Source organism: Cricetulus griseus, chromosome 7 (assembly GCF_003668045.3).
Source record: "Cricetulus griseus strain 17A/GY chromosome 7, alternate assembly CriGri-PICRH-1.0, whole genome shotgun sequence".
Taxonomy (NCBI): Eukaryota; Metazoa; Chordata; class Mammalia; order Rodentia; family Cricetidae; genus Cricetulus; species Cricetulus griseus.
In genome coordinates, this window is record NC_048600.1 from 36,222,383 (window position 1) to 36,249,886 (window position 27,504).

At 44.9% G+C, this 27,504-nt stretch overlaps 1 protein-coding gene across 6 annotated transcripts in view; it reads right to left on the reverse strand.

The window, feature by feature from the left end:
- Clec16a (C-type lectin domain containing 16A) overlaps positions 1–27,504 on the reverse strand; it is a 214,373-nt gene that overhangs the window by 185,395 nt on the left and 1,474 nt on the right. For all 6 annotated transcript variants that reach the window (XM_027424795.1, XM_027424794.1, XM_027424793.1 and 3 more), the window contains exons 2-5: positions 14,153–14,281; positions 8,095–8,228; positions 3,654–3,802; positions 852–957 (exon numbers count right to left, since the gene is read on the reverse strand). In XM_027424795.1, coding sequence (XP_027280596.1) covers positions 852–957; positions 3,654–3,802; positions 8,095–8,228; positions 14,153–14,281 — 518 coding nt within the window. The remainder of the gene's footprint in view (positions 1–851; positions 958–3,653; positions 3,803–8,094; positions 8,229–14,152; positions 14,282–27,504) is intronic.

Genomic DNA, 27,504 nt, shown 5'->3' on the forward strand with positions numbered 1-27,504 from the left:
GCCTCTCTATGTAAGCCTGGCTATTCACATATTTTTCAAGTCCATCTGAGCCATCTAAAATGTGTCTAAGGGCTGGTGGGGGTCTATAGACCCTCAGTTTTCCTTCTCTGGCTGGACCCAATTAAGAGAAAGGCTCTTAAATTTAAAGTAATCCCAAAGCTGGGAGCCTCCCCTGGCCCCCAACTGGGCATCTCAAATAACACAAATCAAAGCCCTTGATGGCCAAGAAATAGAGGCTCAGCTTCACAGTGGTTACTACAAGGAAATTAACTAGGTTTTAGGTATTGTCTTAGAGGGGCAGTTCCAGCTCCAAAAACCTGCAGCCAGTCTATATAGCAGCATAGACAGGGCTCCTGGAAAGGCTCCCTGCTGGAGACTACATGGAGCATTAAGAACATCCAAAGAGAAAGGAGGAATCTGTAAGCACTGGCCTTGGTGACTGGTTGGGAATACAATACTGTCCTCTACTGCTTGTGATGTGAAATGCTCTCATGCATATTTAAAGATGAAATATAAAACAGTATAATACAATATATTTTATAAGCCAAAACACAAAAATCGTAAGCAAAAAAAAATCTCAAGACAGTTTTGCTTCATTCAACTATCCCATGGCCACTCCAAATCCCACACAGACTTCTCAGGATATCCTGTGTGGCAGCAAGGGGGCAATACTAGAACATGCAGTACAAAGATGTCCCTAAGGAATAGTGATGTTCCTGCATGTCTATTGTGAGACAAGCGGCCACGGCTCATACTAGGCAACCTCTCCAGTGACTCAGGAACTGTGCTCAGGTGCATGGGAGCCAGCACATGGCCCAGAATTTGAGGCATTAGTGCATGAGGAAACTTACCTTTGTAGACATTCAAGGTGATGGTTCTCACAGCAATGCGAACCATGCTCTCGGGATGATTGAAGAACTTGATGGCTTCTGTGTACAGGGCAAAGTCATTGGTGTGCTAAAACAGAAAATGGACCCAAAAGTTATAAATCCACAGGACAGTCATATTCTAAACCTTCCTGAAATTTGTCAGACTGTGATAAATGAAGAAAAAAATGATGTCACCATGATGGGAAGTGAGGAAGCCAGGGGAGAGAAAAGGGTCCACAGAATGTCACGTAGTTTCCTGGTCTGGCCTATCACCTTTAGCAGCATGAGGAGGTATTTTCAAGCTCATTTCTTCATCTATAAAACGTGGTAACAGCACCTACTCTCTAGGCTCTAGGATGAAATGAGGTCATTTCTGGTTCAGTGCTCAGCCTAGCACTTGATAGCTACAGAGCACAGACGACAGTGTAGTGACGTCAGACACTGCTTGAGTAAAGACTAAGTTGGACTAAGTTCAGCAACTTTTGGCTGCTCTACCGTTCTCTATTATCAGGGAGGCAGAGTTTCTCGGGAGTCTCTTGCTGTTAAAATGGAACGAAGAGAACCAATGAAATTGTTCAAAAAAAGATATCCAAAACCTTAGCCTGAGAAGACAAAGCAGAAGCAGCCTGGCAGTGTACTTTGCTGCCCTCCTGTGGCCAATGTTTCTACATAGTTCAGGAGCCCGGCTTAGGAGTGGCTCAGGGAAGACATGATGGTGGAGATTCTCTAGGCCAGCTCTTCCTGGAATGGAGCTGGAAGCTCAAAGTAACAACTGTCTTATAGGGGCAATGCCATTTTGAGGACTGACAATCGAAGATGAACCTAGAAAGAGGCAGCTACTGCCTTGGCTCAGACTGAAGAGGAAACTAAAACACACACACACACACACACACACACACACACACACATACACACACACACACACACAGAGAGAGAGAGAGAGAGAGAGAGAGAGAGAGAGAGAGAGAGAGAGAGAGAGAGAGAGAGAGAGAGCGCCTCCCTCTGCCCTGGGTTCTCTTCCTTTGGGTGAAAGTTGTTCCCTGGACACGTTTCCGAACACCTACTGTATGCCAGACACAGGACTCTATTGTGTTCATTTCTCAAGTGCATACATGTTTTATGGCTCTTGGCTAGCATTTCTTCCTGAGAGACTATTGAACCAAGAAAATCAGGGTTCAGACTGTTGCCATAACAATGAGGGTGCCCAAACTCAGAAAAAAAGCTTGGGATTGTGATCTGACTTCAAAACAGGCTTTGGGCATGTGTGACAACCACTCAGGAGATACCTGCCAAACAAACATGTAGCTGTATGATAGCCTCCAACATGGCCCCCAAACATGTTTACCACCTATGTCACACTCATACTGTACCCACCCACAGAGGAAGATGATGCCTGTGTGACCAGAGTGTAACAGAAGTAAGTGTGTGACTTGTGAGGCTGGTTGCAGAAAGCAGCACTGTTTGCTGTGGGCTGTTGGGCTACTATAAGCAAGCTGACTGTAAGGACATTTGGACAGCCCTGGGAAGAGGTCCCTAAAAAGGAGCTGTGGTCTCCGATGCACAGCCAGCATAAGTTAACCACCCTAATAGTAAAGTAGATCCTCCAACCCCATCCAGACTTCAGGACATGAGCTTCTTAGCATACTGTGTTAAACAGTCCTACTAAGCCAATGCTAAAGCCCAGACACACTAACAAGAATATGATGCAATTCTGATCAGTAAGACATAGGGAGAAGTCTGGGAGAGACTTTCTGAGAAAGTGTTCGCAAAAGGGATACAGGAAAGGACGTAATATTAGAAATTCTGACGGTAGCATGTGACTATGTGATGTCAGGAGCTGCAGCAGCCACCCTGTGGCCATATGGGACCGAGTTTAAACAGATGCCTGTTGCAGTTACTGAGCAGGAGGTTGGGAAAGCCTGGGCCTCTGGTACAGTGAGCTGGTATGAACAGGCCCAGCACAGTTTGTGTCTGTACTTTTAAGTATTCTTAAGCTCCTTAGAGATATTAGTGTAGACATGATGAAATTACCTAAGTTGTTAATAGCTTTCTCAAGGAATGTGAGGGACACAGGCCTCCAAGGACAGCAAATGTATCACTTCACACAACTCTGAAGATAACCATCTCATTTAGTCCAGTCCTTGAAACCCATTCAAGCTATATAGTTTCACCTCATTTCTCAAAGGAGGGGGGCTCAGAGAGGTCTGGAAGTTCTCTAGGTCACACAGCACAGAGTAGAAAAGCCATCTCTAAATGGAGTTTCTGCTGTTTTCAACAAGATAACCTCTGAATATTTCCCCTCCCTGCCAAGTAAATTGAATTTTACATTGAAAACAGAAAGGTAATTTGTTCAATTAAAAAAAAAAGTGTGTGGGGCTCAGCAGTTAGGAGGACCAGAGTTCCAACCCCAGCACCCATGTAACAACCCGACATGGTCTCACATGAGCCTGAGACAGGCAGAGAAAGGAGGATCACTGGGGCTTGCTGGCTGCCAGCCTACCTGAAAAACACAAGCTCCAGGTTCAGGAAGGGATCCAAAGGAACAAGGCAGAGAACAACAGAGGAGGATTTTCAGAATTCTTACCTGGCCTCCATGCACCCAGAATACTGTACACATGTGTACATCCTACACACACATATACATTTAAAAATAAATAATTATTTTCAAGTATGCCAAAGCCTGTACTGTGGAAAGTGCTTTGTAGACAAACTCCTGACCATGCAAAGCAAAGGCTAGCACACTAGGATTAGCTTGACACAACATACCTGCTGCTCACCACTCACCTCATTGTAAAAGAAATGAACAGTGTGGTTGTTGAGCTTTAACGAAAGTGTTTTCAGGAACGAGATGTAATATGCCATGATCTCCTCATCAGAAAAGTCAAATTTATGGACAATGATCGAATTTACATAGTTATTAGACAGCAAATAATCTAGGAGAGAAAAAACAGAGTCAAACAGGTGAGCCTGTACTAAAGGAAAATGCCAGCAAAGGCTGTTGGGTAATAAGCACAGGAACTCAACCTGCTGAGCACAATGGGCAGCTTAACCTCTACCCATCAAAGAAATCAGGTACTAGGCAGGCCACCTGCAAGAACATAGTCCTGCCAGGGAGAAGCCTGTGGCCTCCTCTGTGAACCAAAAAGGACAAACCCATGTGTGTTTTCTGTCCACTGCTAGCAAAGTTCAGCATGGAGTCAAGGGCAAGAAGAACAGGCATGGGGTTGCTGTCACAAACCTCCTGCAAATGAGGGTAAAAGGTGCCTCATTTTAATAAGGAGCTGCCCTATATGGCCATCAAAAGACATTGGCATGCCTGAATGCTAGGAAGGGCTGCACATGTCTTCAATCTGTCTATCTAGTGACAGTTTCATAAAGGACACATCCCCATCATGTGTCCAGGGCCAGGTTAAACACCTTAGATCCTAATTCCCCAACCATCACTTAGGAAGCACCTTGCCTGAAGACATCCACCTCTTTTGGAAGGCTGGCCTTGTCAACAGAGCATATATCTTATGAAGGGATACACCTAAGGTGGTAAAGGCATCAATGCTATCACCTCTTACCTAGCCAGCAAGATCAGACAAACCAACCTTAGTGAGCATTGTGGTGTTAGATACTGCAGCCAGATTGAACTCATGTCCCTGATAGTGACAGTTCCTGAGATAGCTCTCAGGGGCAGCTCCAGGAGAGACCAGGAGGGTAGGGTGGGGTCCAAAAATCTTCACACATTGTAAAATGAGTCGTGTTCACAAGTGTTATGGGTAAGCTTGCTGTATGTGGAAATGGAACCCTACATAACCTCAAGTTCCTGCGCATATGCATTTAACACAGAAGCATGTGAACCTCGGGTGTCTGACTTGAGGGATATTATACAGATGTATGCTCTGTAAGGCCCATTCAGGTAAGACACAGTACATTTGTAGTTCCTCAGGAAGCTGGTTCATACCCCTGCCCTATCAGTATCTCCCCTCAAGGCAGGGCCCACTCTAACTCCCCAATCTCTATACACCTGTGTACCTGTTTGTGAACCTTACAGAGAGGAATCAGACTGGATTACTGCTGCCTGTGTCTGGCCTCTCACTAATCACCACATCAGAGTGTGTTATACTGCTGTGTGTGACAGCCGCACTAACTCCCCCTCTTTGTGGCGATGTACTATTCCATTCTTTAAACTGCCCCAAACGTACGTATCCACCTATGATTTCCCATGTAACATAAAACCTAGGTGCTTTTGATAACTGGAATGCTTGTCACGGTGTGGCTAGGGACAATTGAGGAAGGGCAACGGGCTGACATAAGAAAGGATGTAGGACATCTTAGTGAGCTCTGTATTTACAGGCCAGTAACTCCTGGGCCACAAATGACACAAAAACTAGCAGCTTCAGGTATGTGAAGAGTTTCTGGCTACATTCTATACCTGGGACAGCTGTGCACAGGGCTCATCTGCTCCTCATAGGGACTTTTCTAAGTTCTCCAAAAGATATCTCTGTGGGGGTTATGGAACCACCAGAGACCAGTGGCTGATTTTTTTCCACCCTATCACTTGTGGCTGACATCCTGTGGTATTCTGTATAATAAACCTGGAAGTCAGTAAATAATCTCAAGTTTCTTGGGCCTCTGTCACTTAGGTCACCAAACAAACAGGCAATAGTGGTCTCTGTGCAATGGCTCCCTGTAAAAGTCTAATAGTGAAAACTTGGAAAGCACCTAGATGCCCACAGTCATCATTTAGTAACAACACAGCTGTGAGCCAGACCATGGAGGGCCACATGCAGGAACAACAGAAGATGGGATGGGAGCAGAGTGAGTAGATGGCCTATATGGCTGAGTTGTAGGGTGGGAGGCTACAGACACCTGGCCATACATTCATAATGAAGTTTTGTTGCTTTACAATGATTCCTTTTTTTCTAAAATAATAACAAAATCAGCTGGACATAGTGGTGTATAACTGTAATCCTAGCACTTTGAGGCTGAGGCAGGAGGACCAAGAGTTTGAGGCCAGCCTGGACTACATAGAGAAAAACTGCCTTGAAAGATGTTTTAAAAAACTGTCCACAAAGTCAGAGCTGTGTCTCCAAAGTTTCTCACAGCAGGGTACCCACACATGTATATGTCATATCACTTTTGAATAGATGCAGTGAACAGGAAGGGTCATGGGGGTTGTGGTGCAGGAAGTGGGGGTGCTGGCTAAAGATCACAAGGCCTTAGATAAATTCTCAATGTACATAACAGTGGCGGGTGATGACAGCTACCAACCTTGTACTAGACATCCTAGAAAGTGATGGATATGCCAGCTGGCCAGCAGAGACCACTTCACTGTGTATGTGTCAGACCTTCAAGCTGCCACACTAAGAATTTAAGGCTTCTAAAGTATCTGTCTTTAATTCCTAGCCCAAATGGGGTTCAAAAGGGTCACCAGAATAAAACTCAAGGGGACCCTATACTAAAACTCAAGACTGGAATTGTCCCAGCAGACTCAGCAAAATCCCTGGGTGTTCAGTTTCGGCTGGGCCCTGGGCCTGAGCTTTGGAGCTGGATCTTCCCCCTCAGAGCTCAAAAACCACACTTGTTTTGCATCTAGCAAAACAGAAGCTGATAACAAGGGAAACCATGCAGGGAGACATGAATTAGCCCCATCTGTCAGACTGCGGTCAGGGGAGGAGGTCTCTGTGGTGGCAGCACCACCTAGTGGCCATTGCTCTCCAGACCTGACCCTTTTCCAGACTTGTCCCAGGAACTCAGTACCACCATTTCTGTTGCTCTCAAGGCAGGAGCTGGGCTCTGCTGCATTTGAAATAAGCTAGCTAGAACAGAATGATGTCAGGCTGGCTCCGTCCCAGCACTGATAAGGGTCTGTCTTAGGTATCACAGAATGTTTAGCAGCCCCTCTGTACTTAGGTGGACTATGGCAACCAAAACTAGCTCCAGATGCCAGCAGTGTCCCTAGGAAATACCTGCAGCCCACTGAAGACCACTGAGCTCATTCTCCTCTATTCTGAACTTGCCAGAATGGTTACTTTGGGCCTATGACTCAAACTTTCTTGGAGTTACAATGAGAGAGAGAACTCCACAAACCCTGCCTCCCAGGAGTGGTTGTTATGGAAGAAAAAACTGGGCTAACTGAGAGCAGGCCTGAGTAAAACTCTTGCTCTCTGGGAATCAAAACTGAAGGGGTGGGGGTAAAACCTGTCTGTCCACCTCAAGTGCTCTGAAAAGTGCTGGCTGGAGGGCATGAACCATGGTAGTCTGGGGACTACTCAGCCATTAGGTCTTCAAAATTGAACCATACAGAGGGAATGCACCCCCCCTCCAGACTCACTCAGAGAACTCTCTCTTAGTCTTTTACAGAACCCTACCATACTGAACTGCCTCCAACACATTCACAGACTGCAAGTGTCACTTTTGATGTGACTGCATGTGATGACAGGGCTTTCAAGAGTAATTAAGGTTAAATGAGGTTGAAAGGTGGGGTTCAATCCTGACAAAATTAGTGTACCCACAGGAGTCATAGAGACCAAAGGCTGAGCTCTCTCTTAACCTCACTCTCACAGGTAGGGCCACGTACAGTGTCTAAAATGTCCCCAAAGGTTCATTTGCCATAACCTCTGTTCCTGAATTGAGGCAATGTTAGGAGGTAAGAACACCCTCACAAGGTGTGAATGCCTAACTTTGAAAGTCTTGGCCTTCAAAATCTTAAGCCAAAATAAAGGTCATTCCTTTAAATGACATAGTTTCTCAGGTCTGGAGAGACTCAGTGGTTAAGTGTACTGGCTATTCTTCCAGAGGACCTAGGTTTGATTCCCAGCACCCATATGGTAGCTCAAAACCATCTTTAACTCCAGTTCTAGGTTATCTGATGCCCTCTTCTGACCTCTGCAGGCATCAAATGGGACACAGATATATATTCAGGCAAAACACCCATCCACATAAGAAATAAAAAGATTTTTGTTAATTACCTAATCTCAGAGTTGTTATGGTAATAGGAAACTGACTGAGACAATGGATATCTACAAGCTAAGAAGAAAGCCCTCACCAGAAACCAGTCCTGACGTCAGCTTCAAATTGAATACCCATTCTCCAGAACAACGAGCAAACACATTTCTACTGCCCAAATCACTAAGCCCACTGGAGTAGCCTGGGCAGACTAAAATATTCAGGAAGCAGACCATATGAAACCGCCTGACACCTGGCAGTAACAGCAAATGGCAAACAGTATCCTTACAGAGTGAAGTCTCGTGGCTGATGTTCTCAAAGAGAATGTTCAAGGTCTGTAGCAGCTGGACACATACATATCGGCCTGATTTCTGCCGCAGAATGTTCAAGAAGAAAACAAACATATTCTTCTCCAGGAAGAAGCTGGGGAGAGAACAAGAAAGGGTCAGTGGGTGGGTATATTCACAGTTCATATGTGTAGGCTTGCCTTATATGGCCACCAATGGCAAGACTAAACTGCAGACTCAGTGCCCACAATGCCACCTGCAACTGAGGACAACACACGGCCTTCTGGCTCTCACTCCTCCTGATGCAAAGCCAGTGCTGGTTTCATGACATGTTGAGACAGATTCTGACAGAATTCGATGCTCTTTACCTGCTAAGTGGTCACACAGCAGCCTGTGCCAGTGTACCCTACAAGCATTGTTCTCCAGCACTTACACAACCTGAATCCTCAACTTCCCCAACAAAACCTATTTCCTTTGCACTCCCATGTTCAAGGGCAGGAAAACACAAAAACTGGATTTTCCTATAGGGCCAAAAGATGCTGAGTGACAGCAGAGCTTTTCACTTCTGTTGTCAAGTTTGCAGCTTCCTTACCTTTCTTCAAAGAACTTGGAGAAGGGTGAAGGTATGGATGTGAGGGAACCCTACAGAGTCCCAGATCTGCTTCTGCCTTTCTTGTGCTCAAAGGACCCATGTCTACACAGGGCCACGGGCACTGGCCGGGGGAGGGGTGTGGTGGTACATGTTAAAAATGGGATCTTCAGTGCCCTTCCTTTAAGAAAGATGCTTCTATTTATCTGTTCAGTGTATTTGAACAAGATCAGTTTAGAAGAAATCTCAGCAATCAAAGGCTGGGGATACAGCTCAGTTGGTAGAGTGCTTGCCCAGCATCATATAAGGCAGATGTTGAGGCATGCACCTATAATCTCAGCACTTGGACAGTGGAGGCAGGAGAATAAGAAGTTCAAAATCATCTGGCTACATTTTGAGTTCAAAGCTGGAATATAGGAGACCCTGCAAAAGGAAAGGAGAAGGGAGGGAACAGAAGGAGAGGAGAGGGGAGAGGAGAGGAAAGGAAAGGAAGAAGAAAAGGAGGGGAACTGAGGGGGAAGACAGGAGGGAAGAAAGGAAGGAAGACAGAAAGATAGATCCCTGTTGTCACCTGAGTCTACTGGGTGGCTCAGTTCTAGATGCCTCTTCCCCTCAATGGTCAACTCCATAGGGGTGGGACCAGTGGCCTAACACTCACTGCCACATAATTTGAATGAAAAAATATCATCTTAAAAAAAAGCAAAGGACATAGTCAGCAATACAAAACAGCAGCCCACAGACTGGGAAAAGATATTCACCAACCCCACATCTGACAGAGGGCTGATTCCAAAATTTACAAAGAACTCATGAAGCTAGTCTCCAAAACACCAAACAATCCAATTAAAAAGTGGGGTACAGAACTAAATAGACAATTCTCAATAGAGGAATCTAAAATGGCTGAAAGACACATAAGAAAGTGTTCAACATCCTTAGCCATCAGGGAAATGCAAATCAAAACAACTCTGAGATACCATCTTACTCCTGTCAGAATGGCTAAAATCAAAAATACCAATGACAGTTTATGCTGGAGAGGATGTGGAGAAAGGGGAACACTTCTCCACTGCTGGTGGGAGTGCCAACTTGTACAGCCACTTTGGAAATCAGTATGGCGACTCCTCAAGAAAATGGGAATGAGTCTACCACAAGATCCAGCAATTCCACTCCTAGGCATATACCCAAAAGAAAGCACATTCATATAACAAGGACATCTGTTCAACCATGTTCATACCAGCATTATTTGTAATAGCCAGAAACTGGAAGCAGCCTAGCTGCCCCTCAACTGAAGAATGGATACAGAAAATGTGGTACATTTACACAATGGAGTACTACTCAGCAGAAAAAAACAATGGAATCTTGAAATTTGCAGGAAAATGGATGGAACTAGAAGAAACCATTCTGAGTGAGGTAACCCAATCACAAAAAGACAAAATAGTATGTACTCACTCATATGTGGATTTTAGACATAGAGTAAAGGATTACCAGCCTACAATCCATGTTGCCAGAGAAGCTAGTAAACAAGGAGGACCCTAAGAGAGACATACATGGTCCCCTAGAGAAGGGGAAAGGGTCAAGATATCCTGAGCAAATTGGGAGCATGGGAAGAGGGGGCAGGGAGAAGGGGAGAAGAGGAGGAGTGCGGAGGACATGAGGGAGCAGAAAGGTTGAGTCAGGGGAAGAATAGATGTTAACAAGAATGGAGATACCATAATAGAGGGAGACATTTTAGGTTTACAGAGAAAACAGGCACTAGGGAAATGTCTGGAGATCTACAAAGATGACACCAGCTAACAATCTAAGCAACAGAGAAGAGGCTACCTTAAATGCCCTCCCCTAATAATGAGATCGATGACTGACTTATATGCTACCAGATAGCCCTCATCCAGCAACTGATGGAAGTAGAAGCAGACACCCACAACTAATCACTGAACTGAACTGGAATCCTGTTGCAGAGGACAAGTGAAAAGCAAAGGGGTCCAGATGAGGTTGGTGAAACCCACAGAAACAGCTGAACCCGCAGAAATCCCCAGACTGATAGCTAGGATACCAGCATGGGACTGATCCAGACCCCAGGAACATGGGTTTCAGTGAGGAAACCTCCTGTAGTAGTTCAGTACTTATTCCTAGCATAGGTGTGGACTTTGGGAGCCCATTCCACATAGAGGAATACTCCCTGAGCTGAGACACACAGGGGTGGGCCTAGGCCCTATCCCAAAGGATACAATGGACTCTGATGACACCCTATGGAAGGCCTCACCATCCAGGGGGAGCAGAAAGGCTATGTGATAGGTAGTGGTTTAGTTGGGGGAGTGGTAGGGGAGGAGGGGAGGAAGAGGGAACTGGGATTGACATGTAAAACAATCTTGTTTCTAATTCAAATAAAAAAAAATCTGCAGAAAAAAAACCCCTAAATCCTTTTCTCACTTTGACTCCAGAATCCTATCTGCCTGTACACACTGCTCCAATTAAACCCCAGGGCATTTCTGCCATCTGTCCTATTGTCTGCCTCTGCTTTTGGTTATACAAAGCAGTGACTTGGTAGAATCATCAGCACACTCAATACCAAGGGTGGCCAGTAGGGGAAGCTGCCAGACGTCTGTGCCTAGATTTTGCTGCAGGGGTGACTTAGTAGGTCTGAAGTGAAACTCTCAAGGCTAGATGTTTTTTATCTTTGTATGTATGATGTGTATGTCTGTGTTGGGGCATGTATATACATGGCAAGCATGTAGAAGCCATCAAGAAGTTTTGGATGTTGGTCCTCATCTTCCACCTTGTTTGAGGGTGAGTGTCATATCAAGCTACTGGCTTGCCTCCCATCTCACCACTCAAGCACTGAGATTACAAACATACTTTTATATAAGTTCTGGGGATTAGAATTCATGTTTGTATGGCAAGCATCTTTCCAGCTTCAAGGCTGGATTTTTGAAAAATTCTTAGGGGAATGGGAGAATACTTGGGAAAATGGTTGAGTCTGGGTCATCAATACTATAAAATGAGTCTGGAGTATCATATAGTACCAGGAAATAAGGAAAATGTTCAAAAAGTAAAGGACAAAGGAGCCAACTGGGCAGAGGCCCTAGTACCTAAAGCAACAGAGTAACAAATAGCATAGTATGGGGTCCTCACCTAAAGTAAAACTAAACTTGAAGCACTTAGCACTTTTTTTTTTTTCCTTTTGAATCAGGGTCTCTAAGCTCAGGCTGACCTCGAACTCAGGATTCTTCTATCACAGTTTCCATAGGGTTACAGGTCTGCCTCAAGCCAGCACACCTGGTGCTCAGAAATTTTTCTAAGCTGATGAACAGGCTCCATTCTAGAAAGAAGGTGCCAGACACAGTCTCTAATCTTTAACCTGAAGTTTTTTCTCATTTCAACAACAAATAAAGAAAGAAATTCTTAATGGGTCTGTGTAGGGGACAGTGTAAGCCATACCTGCTAGAATCTGGCTACAGGTGTGCCTGACCATGTCTGTCAGGGCGTGGTTAAGGTGAGGTCAGGATGACACATAATAGGGTTTTAAGGGACTGCAAAGCACATGGGAGCCCCTTCTCTCTGGCCTGCCTGCTTTGCTGCCCCTGGCACGCTCTGGCTTGCGTCTGGCTGGTGTTTTTCTAATAAAGGTTATCCCAAGCTCCTTTTATTTCTCAGCCAATAGGTCTGTAAAAGGAATCCCTTCCATTGCTAAACCATACTAAGTGCCCATCTTTTCCTTCAGGGATCATGGCATGTCTCAGGCTCATACTCAAGAAGTTTGCATTTTCCACTGAGAGCTGTCCTGCAAACAAATCAAGGTAACTTAGATGCCTGGGCTAGGAAGACAGATCAGTGGGTAAAGTGCTTGCCACACAAGCATGAGGACCTGAGCCTGAATCCCTAGAAGCCACCTTTAACCTCAGAGCTCCTACAGTGAGAGGGGAAGCAGACAGAATTCCATGGAAGCTCAAGAGTTAGCTAGCCTGGCATACACAGCAGTGAACAAGAAATCCTGTCTCAAACAATGTGGAAGGCAAGAACCCACCCCTGAGGTTGTTCCCTGACCTTCACATATGTATCAGGGCAAGAGAACACCTTGGTTAAGTGTACCCACACTCACCACCCCCGCCCCAGCACACACATAAAAATATGTGTGCTTGGCTCTCATAACACAATCTTAAATCCTTACACATTAAGACTTCAAGACATGTACAGAGGAACCCTGGTTTCCAGCCTAAAACCTGTCCAATGGGAACACCTCTGTCTATCACTTGTATCATCTTTGAGGCTGGCATGCTGCCAAGTATTAGACAGGGAGCATTCTCTCCTTTTTAAAGATAAGGAAACACGAAGTTCAAGGAGGCAAACAGCCTGGCCTAAGCCTGCTGGTTCCAGAAGTATAAAGATGGGAAGAAAGTTCTTTGTGGACTCTGGATGAGATGGGCTCCTTCACTCTCTACCAGCTGCATATGGGGGTACCAACAGGGCTTCCATGTGGGCTGGGGGTAGGGAGTGGGATTTACTAAACTGTCTTCTCAAAGCTCAGAACTGTTGCCCACTCTCAGTCAACACTAGGGGTTGGGGAGACAGCTCAGTGAATTAAGGGCTTGCCTCAAAAGCATGAGTTCAGATCCCTAGAACCCACATGAAACCTGGGTGAGTATGGCAGCCTGCCTGTAAGTCAAGCCCTCAGGAAGCAGAGACAGGGGATACCAAAGACAAGCTGGCTAGTCTAGATCACTGGCTCTCAACCTTCCTAATGCATCGACCCTTTAGTATAGTTCCTCGTGGTGTATAATCCAACCATAAAGTTACTTTCGTTGCTACTTCATAACTATAATTTTGCTATTGTTATGAATAATAATGTAAATATCTGTTTTCTTATGGTCTTAGGCAACCCCTGTGAAAGGGCCATTTGATTCCTCTAAGGATTACAACCCAAAAGCTGAGAACCATTGGTCTAGATTGATTTAACAGCTTTGGGTTCAGCAAGGGACCCTGTTTTAGCAAACTAAGTGGAAAATGATGGAGGACGACATCAGCCTCTGATCTCCACAAGCATGCGTGTGTGTATGCACACATGCATGTACACCCACCTACATATATGCCCACACATGTCCCAACATGCATACATATCACATACATGCACATGCAAAGCACTAAGTAAAATAAACACACTAAGTGCAGGCCCTGGCAACTCCCTTGGGGCAGGATCTTTCTGTTCATTTGGAACCTAACTATCTGGGACATTGCTCTTGCCATGCAATGGATAACAGGGTACAACTTGGAATTCTATCCACAACATCTTTACCTTTTCTAAAGAAACTCATTTCCATAATTCTTCCATTTTGGGCTTGTACCTCTCCAGTCTCTCAAGGACATTTGTTATAGATATTTAGGCAAAATAAAATTAGTATCAATTCCTGACTCATAGTGTACACTTGGAAGAACACTCAAAAGGAAGAGGAAGAATCAAAAAACAAAAGAACTGCAAGCCTTACTCAAATACAGAGCTGTCATTCTGATCGCCCCAAATCAGGATCTCAGTGATGGAACGGATGGTCTCCACCAGCAGGTTCCGGTTCTGTTCTGTGACGGTGGTGTTTTTGGTTAAAACATGGTACAGGTACCTAGAAGAAAGGGAAGAAACAAGAGCTTATACAAACTGACCTGAAAGCCAGGCCCAAGGGCCATTGGCAACACTCATAGCACAGCTATGGTGTTTAAGTTTCTGCTAGTAGAATTTCCCATTCAGATGCAGATAGAAGTCACAACCCAAGAAAAATGTCAGGGACACACCTGCCCAACTGAGGCAAGAGCACTGCCAAGCCCTGAAACCAGCACCCAAAAACTTCAGGATGCAAGAGAACCACAGAGCTGGCAAAATCAGAGGCTCCTAGGTGCACTTGGGGATTCTGATTTAGCGTTGAAGGAGAGCAAATGTAGCAGGCCTCACCATCTACAGTGACAGATGCCAAGAGTGGCACTGGTCAATTCCAAGTACCTGACCTAGGACTCAAAGCAAGGCTGGCGCTGAGATTCCAAGAGACAGTGAATCCTACAATCAGAGCCTAGGACACTAAACACTACTTTTGGGATGCCTATAGTTCCTCTCCAGTGCAGCACAATGGAAACTAGGACTCAGAGCGGGACAGAATGAGTAATTCCTGTCCAAGGAGAAGAATCTCATGTGCTAAATCTAAAGTGAAGTAGGTGGGAGAGGCCAAAGTCCAGGCAACTTCACCTTCAGAGCCTTAGGTCTACTTAGGAAGGAAAAGCAGGCTCAGTGGGAGGTGGCTGAGACATCTTTCAGGGCCACATTCAGTTTCTGAGTGAGACTGGGAGAGCGAGAGGAAGAGGGTAGAGGGACCGGTGTCTCCTACAGTCCAGAAAAGTAGGGAGGGAACAAAGGCAGAACTTGGAGGTGGAGTAATTAGATCTAGCTGCTCCCAGCAGCTGGGCTGGCTTCTTGTAGTAACACTATGGCTGTCTGTTATATTTTAAGGACAGCCTCAACTGTGTTCTCACTGTGCTGGGGAATGAACCTACAGCCTCAGACATGCTAGCTTAATAAGATTCTGCCACCAGGCCACAAACTCCACCTCCCCGTTTTTCATTATTATATTTTATTTTGAGACAGGGTCTCAGTAGTTTGACCCAACTAGTCTTGAACTGGCTCCGTGGCCCAGGAAACCTAGAACTTGTGATCTTCTCATCTCAGCCTCCCATGCACCTGGGATTACAGCCATGTCCAGCCTGCAGTACAATTTTTAACATGCAATAAGTATCAAAAGTCCTCCAAAAAGATAAATCATCCAACCTTGGAAGCCAGGTCTACCAACAGTGCTGCACATGAGGACACAAAGCCCACTTTCCTCTAAAGTAATCCAGCACTTGTACTGTCCTGGGACAAACAGTAGTACTTAGTTACAAATCCGTGTGTCCACTGTGATTCCAGTACATACTCTCCATGAGCCTCAAATTGTGGTTCACAGGCCTCCTTCTGGCACCTGCTTCACCTATTTAAGCCGTTCTCTATGCAGCTCCTCTGAATTAGGCTATTGGGTGAATGGATTAAAATGGTGTGTGCATGCACATATGCATGTGTTGCTGAGGATCAATCCCAGGGCCTCACACATGCTAAGCCCATGCTCTACATACAACTGAGCTCTATCTCCATTGCCCCATCCCTGGAAAAGTTTGACAGCTGCTACACCACTCCCACTGTGGCCATCGGTGACACTCTCCATACAGTCCACAGGACAATGGACCCTCTCCTAGGGACAAGGTAATGCTGCCAGTGTGGGTTGGGGAGGGGCAGATTTTTCCCACTCTGTAGATATAACATACATACATACATACATACATACATACATACATATATACATACATACATACATACATACATACATACATACATATCCAGGAGGATAACATGCATGCAGTGGCATCACACATCACACTCCTGGCTCTCTGGGAAGCAGCAATGTGGGGGAGTACATCTACTCCCAGGGCCTCCAACTACAGTAGACAGGGTCTGACTTCTACTGAGTGGGCTGTCTGAATAGACTGCCCTTGCTGCTTTATCAACCAGCAACTGTTGCTCATATTCAAGACTCAAGCTACCATCTCTCAATGAAGCTTTCTTTGGAGAAGGCTTTTTCACTCTCATCCTCCAACCCCCATGGGCCTGGCTGTCCCCTCTTCACTGGTACCTCTACCCTCTGTGAAGCACTTGCTACTTGAGCCAACTGGCCTTGAACTGGCTCTGTAGTCCAGGTGAACTGGAACTTGTGATCTTCTCATGTCAGTCTTGCTACTTCACAGAGCAGTGTGTTCTCAATGGTTTGTCTCTCTGACTAGACTGGAACTTCCAGGTCAGGCAAACCATGTTAGTGATCTTGGTGATTCCAAAAACACTCTAAAATAGCAAGTCCTGCCCATATAAATGCTGAATGAGGCAGAGGCAGTCTCCACTAATATAAGCTGCAGTATAGTATAGAAGACTAGGTAAAGTAAGGGTTCAAGTTACAGTACAGAGCTGTGCTAAAGAGCTCATCAGGCCTTGGAATTCAATAATCTTGGGTTTGACCCTAGACCCTGGCACCTCCTAGCTATGGTCTAGGACAGGCATTTATCTCATCTCACCTCTCTGCAGCTCTGTCCAAACACAGTAATAGCCACAAAGGATATGAACAGCTAAGCATGGTGCATACAGGGCTCATAACACTAAGAAACTGTTATTACTGTTGTACTGTGGTCATTATGATGGGGGATGTTATGAACTCCCTTATTAGATTGTATAATACCAGAGACTTTGGCAGGTGATACCAGGGAAAGAGGACTTCAAAGAAAAAATGAGGTGGAAAAGGTCCAAGAAACTTAAGAGCAGGAAGTAAAGCTTGTGAATCACTTCTGAAGGAGGAAGGTATATGGGGTATCACAGACACCTGCATTAGCACACCTAGGACTCCTAAACTAGCATACCTAGTGATGTCTCCATCACTAATAACCTAGTGGTTGGAATAAGCTACTTCATCTCTCTATACCTTAGTGACCTCCCCTGTAAAAAAGGGAGCACCTGTCATTATGGTGGCATTGGAAAGAAAAGATAAGTAAAAAATCTCTGTGAGTTCGAGGCCAGCCTGAGTTCCAGGACAACCTCCAAAGCAATACGAAGAAACCCTGTCTCGAAAAACCAAAAGTAAAAAGAGAGATAAGATAACTAAACTGGGTGTGGTATGCACATCTGTGATGCAATATTAGGAAGACTGAGGTAGGAGGACTACTTTGAGTTCAAGGCCAGTCTGGATGGACTACACAGTGATAACTTCTCTCAAAAATTTAAAAGAAATTCCAGCATTTAGGAAGCAGAAGCAGGTGGATCTCTGTGAGCTCCAGGCCAACCCAGGGTTATATAATGAGACCCTGTCCTATCTAAAACTAAAAGTGTGTGTGGGGGGGCGACTAAGCTGCTAGTTGTTATTATGATGGATTCTTTTGTTATGTAATCATTTTTTTTAAAAAATCCTATTAGAGAACTTTTCTCATCTGGACTGATGGTGCACCTCCAATGAGCCAATGACTGACCACCTAATAAAGACACCAATACCAGACATGAGAAGCCCTCTGAGCCCAGGGCCATTAAGAGACCCTAAAACACACAGCCTTTTGCTATTATCCTTGGTTATGCCCCAGAAGTAGAAGGTAAATTCCTATTACTGAAGATACCATGTACTTCAGAAACAGGGTTCAAAGACCCTGAGCTGGAACTGACCTGAATGCTTCTTCCCTGAGAACTAGCTTTCATGGTATCAGAAGGCAAAGGAGGGAGGCAACCAACAGTCCTATCAGCTATAAGGCCTATGAACCACATCGACAACTAGCATGTCATGATCATGCTAAGGGTGCAGTAGTGGCACACAGACCTTGGAGGTAACCAACAGCTCTCTAATAGGACTTAAGACCCACTTAACAAGAGGGGGACCATGCTGGGTACTGGAAACCTAGCCAACATTCAGTGCAAGTAAAGGCATGGCTATTGGAGAATCTACAGACACTAATTTATTAAACCAGCAGAATCCCTAACAATCTATAAGCTTTTGTCCTTATACCCAAGGATAAGGATAATCTTCACCCCTCATCAAGGAAATGTCTCTGCAACAGAGCAGACCACTACACAAAATCACATCAAAATGCAAAGTTGCAAGTCCAATCCCAACAGATACATCAACAAAACATTCCTACACCTAAGGCTCACTGAACATTACAGAAGAGGGGGTGGGAAGATTTTAAGAGCCAAGAGGATCGGGGAATTCACTTCGAGACTATGTCTCCTAGTGTGGTAGATTGAATGTAATTGGTCCCCATAATCTCATAGGGAGTGAGCACTATTAAGAGGTATGGCTTTGTTGGAGTGGGTATAGCTTTGTTGGAGAAAGTGTGTCACTGTGGGGCTGGGTTTTGAGGTTTCCTATGCTCAGGATACCACCCAGTGTTATAGTTGACTTCCTGTTGCCTGTAAGATGTAGCATTCTCTGCTCCAGCACCAGGTCTGCCTACACATTGCCATGCTCCCCATCATGATTACAACGGACTGAACCTCTACAACTGTCACCCAATTAAATGTTTTCTTTATAAGAGTTGCCGTGTCATGGTGTCTCTTCACAGCAATAGAAAACCCTAACTAAGACACCTAGTACTATCAGAAGCTACACCCATTAAGTCTCATCAACATGACTGCCCAAACATGAGCTAAACAAGGATGACACCAATGACTCAGATGGAAAAAAAAAAAAACCATACGGTTTCAAGCTTTCACAAAGAATTATAGGCAACTAAGGAAAGCTGGAAGCAGGACAGGTGATTTCCCCCAGAGAAGAACGTACCAATTGGTTGTCTACTGCCAGCCAGTCTTAAAAGTATACATATATTATACAGACTAAATACATTGTACTTAGCAATACATAAATAAATGCAACTATATATATATATATGTGTGTGTGTGTGTGTGTGTGCGCGCGTGCGTGCGTGTGTGCGTGCGTGCGTGCGTGCGTGCGTGCGTGCGTGTGTGTGTGTGTGTGTGTGTGTGTGTATACACATATGCAATAACAATTAGTGAAAAGAGGCCATGAATTTGAAGGTGAGAGGGGAGGGTCATATAGAAGGGCTTGGAGGGAGGAAAGAAAAGAAAGAAATGTTGTAATTAAATTGTAATCTCAAAAAGAAAAGGAAAAAATCCTATTAGAAGGCCTTTTTAGATATGAAGGACAGGTCAGTCAGGCAGTCCTTTGGGGGGATTTTAGGAGCTCCCATGAACTTTGCACCAAGTAAAGGCGTCACATGGAGATGTGCCCACTGTTAATACTGCACAGGCCTAGGCAGCACATGGGGCTCAGGTACCTCCAGTCCTCTGGTCAGGCTGGGAGGAATTCTCAGAATTCCCATATCTCACAGCCTCTCCAGCATTTGTTTTTGTGATGATGCAGTTCTGTGGGGTTCTATGATATCCTCTGGGGACTTGATCTCAGAAAGACCAAGGTTAGATGGTGTCTTCTCTCACATGTTTATGGAAATTTGCTTTTTATCTTTGGTGCAGGGTCAATTACAAGACGTTGCCCACTTTATAATCCTTGGTGACTTTTACTTATTAACAGAACACTTTACCCTATATATAAATCATTTATTTATTTTATACATAAATCCTTTACTGGATAATAAATATTCTAGATATTTTCCCCAACTGTGGTACTGTGACCACAGATTGGAGACTGACCTGACTGGGGAAACCAGGAATGAAGAAACAGCAGATGTATGTACAGAAAAGCCAGGATTGGATGGCCAATGCACTCTGATGGAGATACACCAGCAATTAGGCATTACACGACTGAACGAGGAAGCAGGTTAGCTAACCTTGGTAGGGATGGCTATAGGGCAACAGACTTAGGCTGCAGTTATCTGGGAGGAGCATGCTGTAGTTAATAATACCACAGTCAACATCTGAACTCCAACCAGCGGAAGGCCTTGCCATGCACTTAAGCCCGATCCCAGGAAAAACTTGCCATTTCCATTGGTTTGAGGCACTGGGGTTCTTGACATGACCATGCTTACATCATGAGTGCTCATTCATACAGGGATGCACCTGACCCCCATAATACTGGCTTGCCTTTTCCCTGTCTTTATAATGGCCTTTAAAACTGGTGTGTGTGTGTGTGTGTGTGTGTGTGTGTGTGTGTGTGTGTGTTACGAGGGTTGGAGACAGACACACTTACATTAAAATACACACATCAAAGGATAACTTGCAAGAGTCAGTTCTTCCACACTAGGTTTAGGGATCAAATTTGGGTAGTAAGGCTTGCACAGCAAGTGCTTGTACCCAATGAGCTACCTCACCAGACCTCTGCATTTTAATGGAATCAAATTTACCAATCTTTTCTTTCGAAGGCACTTTGAAACATCATTTTATTTGTTTGTTTACATATTTATTTATTTAACTGTATATGTGTTGGTGTGCGTGCAAATGGGTGTACATATGCCTTAACATTTGTGTGAAACCCAGAGAACAACTTTAGGTAGCTGGTTCTCTCTCTCTCTCTCTCTCTCTCTCTCTCTCTCTCTCTCTCTCTCTCTCTCTCTCTCTCTCTCTCCTCTGTGTGGGTCCCACGGTTTAAACACAGGTCCTAATGCAAGGCAGCAAGCACCTTAACCCACTAAAGCCATCCTGCTGACTTCTAGGCAGCACTCATACAAATATTAGGAGATCTTTTCTTATGCTAAGTTCATGAAGGGTCCTGTTTTCTTGTAACAAAATTATCCTTTGCATTTTCACTTAGAGTACATCTGGAAGTGGTTTTGGTGAATAGTACCAGGTATCAGCCCACACTAATACACACCTAGTTGGCCCACTACACTTACTAGGAGGTCTTTACTTCTCTACTGCACTCCAGTGTCACCTTTTTCATTAGTCAGGTGACCACACATGTAAGTCTCTGTGGTTGCTCTAATTCTACTGATCCATTTGTCTACTCTGTGCCAATCCTATGCTGTCTAATACTGCAGTATCATAGGTTTTGCTATGTGACACTGTACACCCTCAATGTCTTGCCTTCCAATGTGTCAATATTATATTGGCTATTCTCAACCTTCTACATTTCTATATTTTAAAACTGCCCCAATTTACACAAGAGTGCTGCTAGGATTCCCCTTGACACTGCCCTAAATCTACAGCTAAATTTAGAGATCTGACATCTTTACAACAATTTGACGTTGCTTCACATATCTTTTATTGGATTTACAGCCAGGCAGATGCTGCTTCTTCTTCCTCCTGCTCCTCCACCACCACCCCCTTTCTTCTCCCCTGCTGTCCCCCGGTCAAATTCAGGATGTTGCACATGTCAGTCACACACCGCTACTGAGCTCCAGAAGTTCCTTGGCATAGAGTGGGTAAGGTACTGATCAGCATATATACATATCTCAAGTCTGCTTCTGATACAGAGGTGTATAGATTTCAAGTGTTAAAGCCCTATGAAGGGTACACCTGTACTTTGCCTGTCTTTTTGTCTCTGCAGTGCCAAGCACACAGCTTTGGATAATGTTTTAGGAAAAGACCCTCAAAGTATGTTTAGCTTTGAGTAGTGGGGTGGGGGCTGGCTGGATTAAGACCTAGTACTTCAGTACTACATCTCATTTCTAAACTTTGAGAAAACATGTCATTAAAGTATCTTAGAGACACCAAGTCTAATAACCTCCTGTTTTGTAATGTAATGTGCACATTAGAGAGACTGAAAACTTTGACAACAGGAAAAGAGAAGTGGAAACTGTCAGTTGCTCCACTGCCTAGAAGTGACTCCTTGGAACTTTCCTTCTGCTTATATAGTTGTAGTTCGTGTTATGTCCATTTTTGTGCCATTTTCTCCCACCTAATGCTAAAATAAAAGCATGTTTGCTATTGACAACTATTTCCAAGTATCTAATGAAACAGATGCCCACAACAATGTCTCTTGCCTCTTTTAGGAGCATTAGGGTTCCCTCCCTTAGATGAGCATGGATGTTGCTAAGACTTCATGTGCCAAGTCCCTATCTAGATCAGTTTCAGAAGACAAAATCTTAACTTTGGGCTTTAATGAGAGCACATAAAGATCACAGCTTCTACAGTCGTGTTTTCCCCTTGAACTGTGTGTACATTTGAATGGTATCATTCTAAAGACAAGTATGTTTACTATTGCAAGCTCTAAAGTTGGTCCTCTGGGGAGATGAGGAAGGATGTAGGTCCAGGGGCCCTATGCCACATGGGTGGAGCCATGATCAAAATAGGCAACTGGACCCAGTCTATTATAGAAAAATGCAAGCAATGGCTGTGTCTGTAGCTCAGCTGGTGGTGTGCCTGCCTACCATGCACCAAGCCTTGGATTCAATCTTAGCACTACATAAAAACAGCCACAATCACACATCTGCAATCCCAACTCTTGGGGGAGAGATACAGGAAGATAAGAAATTCAATACTATCCTCAACTATATAGTAAGTTTGAGACCAGTCTGGAATACACAAGACCCTATCAAAACAAAACAAAACAAAACAAAACAAAAAAACAAACAAAAATCCCAGGCAATGAAGTAAATAGAAACAATATTTTTATAAGCATTGCATTTACATGAACTTATGAGGGCCCAGTAGGAAATCAAATGCATAAAAAAACCAAACAGAAACAAACACTCATGAGCATGAACTCCCTCCAATGCTGGGGACACTGTCTATTTGGCCTACTCAGCACCTGAGATCCTTAAGGCAGTCATCAGAAAGTCTCTTTCTGGGCCTTGAACTCATCTGGTCAGTGTCCAACACTGTGGCCAGCAGAACCAAGAGGCAACCTATACAAGGTGGGTCAGACTAGAGGATTAGGGGAAGGTTCTGGCAGTGTGATTCTGGTGAATGCCCTCAGGGACATCAAACCAGGCCAGAGAGTGGGACAGGGCCTAGGATACAAGCTGGGGGAGTAGGCAGAGCCATCTGCCCTAGAAAAAGCCATTAGCTCCTGCACAGGCTCTATTAGAAAAGGCTGCCCAGGAGCACCTCTTCGGTTTGCCCTGTGACTTGTATTTGCTGGCAGGTACTATGCATCTGGCTCTGGACTGGACAATCCCCAGCTGAACAAACCATGGACCCCTGCCTTCATGAGACATATGTACACATGCAGAAAGACAAGCAGAAAAACACAAACTAAGACAGTTTCCTTTTTTTAAAGTTTGTTTTAATGATTCATTTCTTTTTACATGCATTGGTATTTTGCCTGCATACATATCTATGTGAAGGTGTCAGAACCCCTGGAGCTGGAGTTGTGAGCTACCATGTGGGTGCTGGGAATTGAACCCAGGTCCTCTGGAAGAGCAGCCAATGCTCTTAACTACCAAGCCTTCTCTCCAACCCTAAGACAATTTCTTAGGGCAAAATGACAAGCTTGTGTGACGCTGACCAGCTCTCTGGAGATCTAACTCAAGATCAGGATGAAGCTTGGAGAAGCTACAAGACCTGGTAGCTAATCCACTCCCAGAAAGGAACAGACACTACAAAACAGCATGAGAGTCTGACTGGTTAAAGCCACTGGGGCAATGTGTATCAAAGCAGCAGCAATTTAAAGCTAGGGCTAGGAATTTTGGATGGGCAGGAAGAAGAGGAGAGAGCTGAAGTGAAGAGAGCAAAGGTACAGACAGATGGCATGTAGATATGTGCTACTGAGAGAAGGGCCATCACGATAATAAACTTGGATTCCAGCAGGTGCCACAATAACCCACCAGGGTATGGCTGCTGTCTAGAGTGGCTGCCCCCTACAACTCTTCACCTTATGATAAAGGGTCCCTACTGCTTGTTTGCAACATAAAGTCTCGATTCCCTAGTATGGTTCTTCAGGCTCAGTGGGATCCGGTCCTAGTTCCTAGGGTCCTGGACCTCACTGAACAACTGGCTCTGTGCCAGCACAAGCTACTCACTCAACCTTTCAGGAGCCCTTCTCAAGGCAATCTCCAGAGCCTGAGACATACCCTCCCCTCCCACCCATCCCTACCACCCCACTACCTGGAGATAAGTACTCATTTCTTAGATCCTGGCAGTCTGCATTTGTAGGGTCTGCTCACCCTGCCGGGTGGTGGTGGCGCATGCCTTTAATGCCAGCACTTGGGAGGCAGAGGCAGGCAGATCTCTGTGAGTTCGAGACCAGCCTGGTCTACAAGAGCGAGTTCCAGGACAGCCTCCAAAGCCACGATGATTGGCCCAGTGCTTATGCTCCCAGACTGGGTGGGTAGGAACATAGTCTGAAGTACTTTGAGGCCTATGAGAATGTTAGCCTTCACATACAAGACCTGGCTGACCTGGCAACTGAAAGCCAAAGGATTCTCCTGCTCCCAGGATGCAGGGGGCAGTAGAAGAGGAGAACACTCCCCTTGTACAGTGGTCACTGCTTCAGTCCTCAGGCCCAGGAATAATAACTTTTCACTGAATCTTAGAAGCTATGAAGATGCTTGCAGAAGATGCAGGGTCTGGGCAGAAAAGGAGATCTAAGGGGGAGTGAATAGGATCATGATACGTGCATGAAACTGACAAAAAAGTTTAAAAAGAGAAGGGGGGGTTGGAGAAATGACTCATCGGTTAACACTGGCTTCTCTTCCAGAGGACCTGGGTTCAATTCCCAGCACTCACATGACAGCTCACAACTGTCTGTAACTCCAAGATCTGACACTCTCACACAGACATAAAAACAGGCAAAATAGGAAGGAAGGAATGAACGGAGAAAAGAAAAAGAGAAGGAACCTCTATTCCCATTGGATGGCTAAGCTGACAGACACAACAGGTACCCAGAACCTGCTGAGGAGGAGACCAGGAGGAAGGTGGCAGATTCCTGACAGCTGTTTCTAAGCACCTGCTCTCTGCCATGGCATACCTAGAACACACCAATCGACTCCATTAGCACGTAAGGCAACTTAGAAGGATCCGTCACTTGGACCAAGAATCTTGACACCACACTGTGACTAGTGTGGTGAGACTATAAGACAATGATATAACAACCAAGGTTCTATCAATTTGTGGGCTCTCAGTTCCCCTTTCAAAATAACATTTCAGTAACAACCAAAGGACTCCATCAGTAGATGTTTTGCTTAGTGATACACATTTGTCAGCTAATGTCACAGTCTTGTCACTAGTCTGGGCAATAAACCACCAATGGTGTGTAATGACTATTCCATCTGCCCCCTACTAAATGACTGACCCAACTTGGTAAGTAAATAACTCAGGTAGTTTTTCACAGTTTAGCAAAAGTAAAACCCTGTGACACAGGAAAGTGTCTTTCCAGTTTGTAAGATGGGTGTGCTGTGAAGGAAAGAATATTCTTTTTCTGTGTGGCAGCCCTAGCTGTCCTGGAACTCACCCTAGAACAAGCTGTCCTCAAACTCAGAAAGATCTGCCTGCCTCTGCCTCCTGAGTGCTGAGAATAAAGACATTTGCCACCTCTGCATGGCTGGAAAGGGTATTTTTACAGCAAGGGTTAGCCATATATGTCTGTATGGACATGGGCATGTATGTCATGGTGATGTATGTCTGTAATCCCAGCACTTAGGAGCAAGAGTTTGAGGACAGTCAGAGCAAGACCTTGTCTCATTCCTCCTTACACCTCTGTGCCCCCTGCAGAAAGAAATGTAAAAACCAACAACTAAAGATTTCTGTTCTCAATTTTCTTAAAATCTTAACCCCTCATTCCACCAGGACTGTGCTAGATCAGAGCAAGAATGTACTGTAGGCCAGGCACGGTGGTGCATGCCTGGAATCCCTATCTAGAGATGAAGGCAGGAGGATTACGGATTCTAGACCAACTATGAAAAGACAATGTTTTTTTTTAATTTTTTAATTTTTTTGTTTTGTTTTAAAGGATTTGGGACTGTCACTCATAACTAGGATTTGTGCTGGCTTGCTCAAGGCTTTCCTGGCTTTAGCACTGAAAGTCCTATGTCCTGGGAAACCCTCCAGTGCAGGACAAACTTTAAGTGTTCATCACCCTACATGTCAGAAAGCCTCTTCCTACTCACAGCCTTGTTTTCTATAGCCACCAAACCCAGCTGGATCTGCCACAAACATGACTACAGTACCCACAATATGGCTGTGCCTTATGATGACTCTTTCCCATTTGGGGACTCTGAGTTAGCATTTCTTCCTCCAGAAGATTCTTAGAAGGGATTCTACAGACCCCTGGACCTGCTGCAGTTCCTGCATTTGACATACTGTAGAGTCCTGACTCTACTGTGGTCTTCCAGAGGCAGCCAGCAGACTCCCCCAGGGAACTTGCTACTCTGTACCCAAGATGCTTACTACCACAGCCATGGCAAGCACAAGCATAGGCACTAGCTGTCTGTGGTACCCTTTTCCAAGTCACCTTGAAATCGCTAAGCCCGAGCCAATCAATACTCAGGTTCCCAAGGCTGTGATAGCAATCAAACAAATCAGCCTGAACCAAGGCAGGCAAGCTCTTTTTCCAGTGACCTCAACAATGAATCTGAGAAGTTCCCGGGATATTGGAAAGGAACCTGAGGCCCCTTACAGTCCCTGGTGTGCACTGGTTGACCAGCAAAGATGCCTATTGACCATGACATGCAGCTCAGTCAAAGGTTTCTTCAAAGTGAGTTTTATCCAAAAAGACAGTGTAACAAGGAAACTAGAGTCGAGATCTGACTCTGACAGTCTTCAGCTATTTCATCTTGGAACAGGTGATCTAAGCTCCCTGAATCTTAGCCCCCATGTCCACATAAATGGGAACAATAAAAGGTCCTAGAACTCATAGACTTGTGATGACTAAAAAGAAAACAGGAAATTTTTAGCAAGACAAAAATAACACAATAAATGGGAATTCAAAGTGGCTACAGCCCAAGCTAAGGGAGGGTCAGCAGGTGCTTGGGCTGGTAGCAGGCCCAATCGGCCCCTCAGGGTACACCCTCCCCTTCACAGCCATATCCACACACACATTCCTCAAATCCTTCAGCCTTCACTCATCCACACCACACTCCCTTTCTGGGCCATCTGCCATCCCGTTTAAGATTTCTGCATCCCTACCAACCCCCAATTATTGCCCTCGACCTCCTTCCTCTCCTTGGCTTCTCGCTCCACCCCCAAACCACCCTGCTCTCCACACCTGGAGATCCATAAACATTTACTAAATGCTTGCTCCATGGCAGCCATTCTATACGCCTGAGATCAATGGAGAAGCCCCCACCTAATTTTTAGTTCACCAATCCTTTCTAGGGATCCCTGTCTTCCTTGTTATTGTTACTTCACCATTTTCCCATCTCCTCCCTTGACTTAGCATTAGAAATCTTGTGG